At 48.6% G+C, this 5,361-nt stretch overlaps 1 protein-coding gene across 1 annotated transcript; it reads left to right on the top strand.

Moving 5' to 3' along the window:
• Nucleotides 1-1,101: 1,101 nt before the first annotated feature.
• On the top strand, nucleotides 1,102-4,965 carry LOC109749164 (QWRF motif-containing protein 7-like). The gene is made up of 5 exons (XM_020308145.4): nucleotides 1,102-1,944; nucleotides 2,077-2,313; nucleotides 2,425-2,514; nucleotides 2,651-2,758; nucleotides 3,934-4,965. The coding sequence occupies exons 1-5, from the start codon at nucleotides 1,495-1,497 to the stop codon at nucleotides 3,994-3,996; spliced, it is 948 nt and encodes a 315-aa protein (XP_020163734.1). The 5' UTR covers nucleotides 1,102-1,494; the 3' UTR covers nucleotides 3,997-4,965.
• The last annotated feature ends 396 nt before the right edge of the window (nucleotides 4,966-5,361 follow it).

A 5,361-nucleotide genomic window follows, 5' to 3' on the forward strand; every position in this document is an offset into this window, starting at 1 on the left:
GAAAGCTCCAAGGTCTGTTTTGTATATTTGGCAGTGGATGTGTGAAGTGTTCAGTCCTGTACCTTGGGCACAGATCCAACGGACCACACCTTCCTGGATCACGGTACCATATGAATGTCGTTATCATTGGATGTGCACTCCCCGCGGATGATCACAAGTGCCGGATTATCGTCGCGAAAAAAGATCTTATGCAACAGATTCGGCTATCATACAGGACATTCTGGGCTATCACCGAAACGGCCATTGATGACATTTTTATGTTCGTCAATACAATGGGATCTTGCCTGACGAAAAAAGTGGCATCGTCACAATTTAATTTTCTATGAAGTCGCTTCGGTGACGGTGGGGGTGACGGCCGGAAAAAGTCACCAGCCTATTTTCCATGACAGAAAGGGTTATACAAGACACAAATGAAACGTCGCAAAATAGAGCAAATTTTGTAATGTAGTCATCGGCAAAAACTCCAGTCAACAACGTCCACATCATCACTAGCGCCACACCGCTCCTGATATAACTACAGGAGGGAATAGAGGAGAGACAAAGAAGGCATCAGAAGGGGGCGCATACACCGCCCTAGGTGCCAACCAATCAACCATTAGATGCAGTGATGATGACGCAGCAGAGAAGACAATAGAAGCGCAAGACTTCTAATTCAGTCGCAATCGTCTGCTTCACTCTCGTTACGACCAATGGGGGATAGAAGCGCAAGACTTCTAATTCAGTCGCAATCGTCTGCTTCACTCTCGTTACGACCAATGGGGGATGTTAGAGATATCACATTTGAGAGTTAGAGATAAAGATGTATTAGAGATAAAATAGGTTTAAATAATTTTGCCTTGTACTCCAGGGCTACCCTCTCTCGTGTACTTCTATATATACCCATATGAGTTCAATATACCGACAATACAATAAGAAATATTTGGCCACTATAATTTTTACACACATAACTCCTGAAGCTCGGAAATAAGTAGCAACAGTAGAGCCACAACCTCAATGATGGCCTTGCTCCCAGTGGCAGCCGACGCAACTCACGGCGGCTGGCAAGGTCTAGCACGAGAAGAGAAGCCACCATAGGGATTTGCTTCCGCCCCATCCGCAGCACCAACATCGAGCTCAGCCACCGGAGACACAACAGGAACAACCAAGAGTCCAAGAGGTTGCCATAGGGCAGTGTAGCCTCTATACACCGCCCATGCTCTAAGCCAAACAGCAGAATAAACACCAACTGTACACCAGCCATCTGTCCTCCTAATAAAGTGCGTAGTACGTACTACTGTACTAGCTAGCATGCATCCTTTGAAATGTCCCACCTGTAGCTAATCCGACAACAAGGGGAACCGGCATGTGCGTTGCAGCTCTCAATTCAGGCCTCTGAACCCCGTTTTGCCGCCGGCACCTCGTTGCTTTCTCCATCTATATATTAATTTTGTCTTGTCCTTGATCCTATTATCGTCGTCCACGGAGTCCAACGGTGCCAGCACCACGCGACACCCAATGGCGTCACCTCACCGCCTAGCACGCAGCCCCGGCTCGGCCTCCCGCGCCGCCCCGGCCTTCTCGACCGCCAACTTCGTGCGCTCTCTCCGCAAGGCAGCATCCTTCGGTTACAGGAAGCCCAGCGCCGGCGTCGTCGACGCAGCGGACACGACGCGACGACGCAGCGCGGACACTATGGTGATGTCCCCGTGCCGGTCGTCACCCGAGCCGGGCTTCGCTGCGAGGGGTGCCTGGGATCTGCAGACGAGGCGTAGGCAGAGCAACGGGCAGTCGTCGCCTTCCGAGGGCGTCGGCAGAGGGCCGAGCGTGCCGAGGAAGACGCCGACGACGCCTAAGAAGGAGGACGTGGCGCACCGGGCGCGCGTGCTCACCGCGCGGCTGATGCAGTGGCGGCTCGCGAACGCCCGGATGGAGAAGGCCATGACTCGCGCCACCCACGCCGCCGAGGTGAGCCACGCCGGCGCATGCATGCAGTTTCTTTATATTACTAGTACAACGTGCAACCGTTAACCGTACGTGGAAGTGATGCGATTACCTGGTCATTTTTCTCGCCGATGCGCGTGGCGTGGCCGCATGCAGAGCAAGCTGCTGTACGTGTGGCGGCGCGTGGCCGAGCTGCGCAACATCCACACGGCGAAGCGGATCGTGGCGCAGCGGTGGCGGCAGAAGGTGAAGCTGGGCAGGCTCCTGCGCCCGCAGCTCCCCCTCCTCGCCGCATGGGAGACGCTCGGCGAACCGCACTCAGACGCTGTGGCGGACCTCGGCCGGGTGCTCTCCGCCGCCTCCACCTCCCTCCCCTTATCCGACGGCGCCCGAGTACGCACTCTCTCACGTAACGCACATACTCCATCTTTAACTTTTCCTGGCGTGTCTGGCAGCACGACAGGTCGGTTGGTAAGTCGTTAAGCTACTACTACAAAAATGCAGGCTAACCTGGAGCTGTTGCACGAAACCATGCTTTCTTGCGCGCGCACCGTGGATGAGATCAAAGCCAGGGCTGACATGTTCTATGCCACGGTACATGCATTTATTCATCAGTTCCTACATGTATTTGCCCGTACAGATTTCAAGTAGGGACGAGTAACAGAGAGACTTTTACGTTTTACGTGTCGTTTTGGTCCTAACTTTTGTGTGTGCCGCCGGTGCCGTTCAGGGTAGTGTCACCAGCAGCTCGATCGACGAGCTCGCGAGGACAATGCAGGAGGAGATGGCAGGGCTCGAGGAGGTCATGCGGCTGTGCAGGATTGTCACTAACCTCCAGGTGGGTAGACGGTCCACGTTCTTGAGCTCTGGCCTCTGGGCTATGTCTCACACCAGGACAAAGCTGGGTTATGTCCCACCAGCACAAAGCAGTTTGATCGTTGTTTTGCTCATTCTCGATCGTCCGAGAAATTCTTGCTTTTCGGATCCAACACTGGATCTACGCGACACTCCACATTTTTATTTCTTCATGAACAAATTTCTAAAAGTTGTCTTCGCATGATATTTTGTTGGCCGAGTGGGCCATGATGGATTTTTTTATTGGTGAACTACAGTCTTTTATATGTGGTTTTGTTATTTCTCAACCATAAGATAGTTTTTTATTTATAGTCAAAGTTTTTTTTAAGGAAGTATGCTTGTATTTAAATCACAAAGTAATACAAAGTTCAAGCACATCGTAACACACGCACAAAAAACTAGAATAACAAAGAGCAACCTAAACTCCTAAAGCAAACAGTAAAACATGAAGATCTCCGGAGCTTTGTATCATCATCCCTAAACCTTGTGAGAAGACCCCTGCAATACAAGCATCTGCAACTAGATCTAAGCAGGTCATCATTTTCAATCACGGTATAATCGCCATCACGTTAAGACCCATGCAAGATTCCATGTTCTGGACTATGAAAGCAAATTATATATTCACTCACTAAACTACTAAAATGTTGCAAGATGGTGAACATTTTTTGCTTAGTTCTGTGTGAATAAATTTGTCAAGTTGTCTTAATTTATTTTCTCAGTTGAGCGAGGCATAGATAACAATTTCTATTTTTTTGCATTTCCATGAACAAATTATTACAATAAGGGTAATATGGTTGTTACACCTTTTATTTGTGGATAGTTGTTACGCCTTTTTGGGAGAATTTTTTTGATGTGTATGAACAAACTTCTAGTTCAGAGGCAGTGTGAAACATAATTGCCACCTTCGTTGGTAAAAAAAAAGTTCATACCATAAAATTAATGAGTTCATTGCAGAGAAGGGTGTGCATTTTAGATTTTTAGCTTTAAAAGAAGGGAATGAGTGCATGACTAGCGTTGTGCATATCCATGCATGCAGCGTGGTGCACATTTGCATTTTCGTTAGCCTTGTATGCTAGTACTTCTTTTCAATTTTCAATTTGAAAAGGCTCACACGTATTCCTAGCTCACAACCGAACACTCTTGGATCTATATTTGCAGGTTCAGGAAGTAAGCCTTCGAGCTAATCTGATTCAGGCAAAGCAAAATATTGACTGCTCCTAGTGCTTGATATGGACGGGATCCCTACGTCGCAAATAGGAGTGCCATCATGACGGGAGATATCATCACAAATAGGAGTTAGGACCGGCCGGTCCCGTACTACAAGATTCAAGTATGCTTGTCGGAAATAAATTATGTAGATGAGGATCATGAGAGGTGCGTGTTGCTATATTTTGGTTGAGTTAAGGTTAATCTAGTACTCTTCTGTGACTTATCTATGTATGGATACTGTAATTTGAGATATTCGGTGGCTAGTCATATCAACGAGTTGTATGTAAAAGGCCTCAATATGACTTGCAGCGCGATGGTAAAATCATACACAAACTGGAAAAGTAGTAAACCAAGTTAAGGACACATTTAACCCGCAAAAGAAAAAAAAAGGACACATTTTACTACAACGTCCGTTAGTTCTTTTCTTTTTTTTTTCCTTTTTTTTGCGGGCAACGTCCGTCAGTTCTACCGGCCGTTGTTTGTTGCCGTCAACTGTACATACCATGCCAGACGTGTGGATCCCAGAGGGTAGTATAAACCACTCCCTCCGTTCCAAGATGTAATATCATTTTTGACAATGACGGAGATAATAGAAAATAGTACACCAACATAGATAATGACACATTTTATGTGTGTAGAAAGAAATAAGAATGCAAAATAAATGATGCGCTGATGCAAATGGTGTCCTGCGGCCGCATCGTCGTGAACATCAATGGCGAGATCGGCCCTTACTTCCCCCCCTTTGTGGGGTTAGACAAGGCGACCCCTTCTCCCCATTCTTGTTCAACATGGTTGTGGACGCTCTCGCCGCGATCCTGGACAAGGCAAAGGCGGCTAGACATATCCACGGGATCACGCCTCACCTTGCCGGCGGCCCTGGGATCTCCCTTCTCCAGTACGCCGACGACATCATCATTATGGTGGAAGGCTCGGAGACAGACATCTCCAATCTCAAATTCCTCCTCCTCTGCTTCTAACAAATGTCTGGCCTCAAAATCAACTTCGACAAGAGCGATGTGATGGTGATGGGCTACTCTCCGGACGACTGCCTGGACATTGCCAACCGGCTTAACTGCCGCTTGGGCTCCTTCCCCACGACCTACTTGGGGACGCCCATTAATGACTCTCGGCTCACCGTCGCCGACTTGCGCCCGACCGTGGCCAAGTTGCAGACGCGTATTGAGCCTTGGTAGGGCAGATGGCTTTCTAAGGCGGCCCGGACGATTCTCATCAACTCCTCCTTATCCAGCCTCCTCTTGTTCCTCATGAGCTTCTATAGCTTGCACGAGACTCTACACCATGAGATCGCCAGGGTCCAGTCTCGGTTCTACTGGGCGGGCGACAATAATAAGCAGAAATACCATATGGTCAGCTGGC

This window comes from Aegilops tauschii, chromosome 1 (assembly GCF_002575655.3).
Source record: "Aegilops tauschii subsp. strangulata cultivar AL8/78 chromosome 1, Aet v6.0, whole genome shotgun sequence".
NCBI lineage: Eukaryota > Viridiplantae > Streptophyta > Magnoliopsida > Poales > Poaceae > Aegilops > Aegilops tauschii.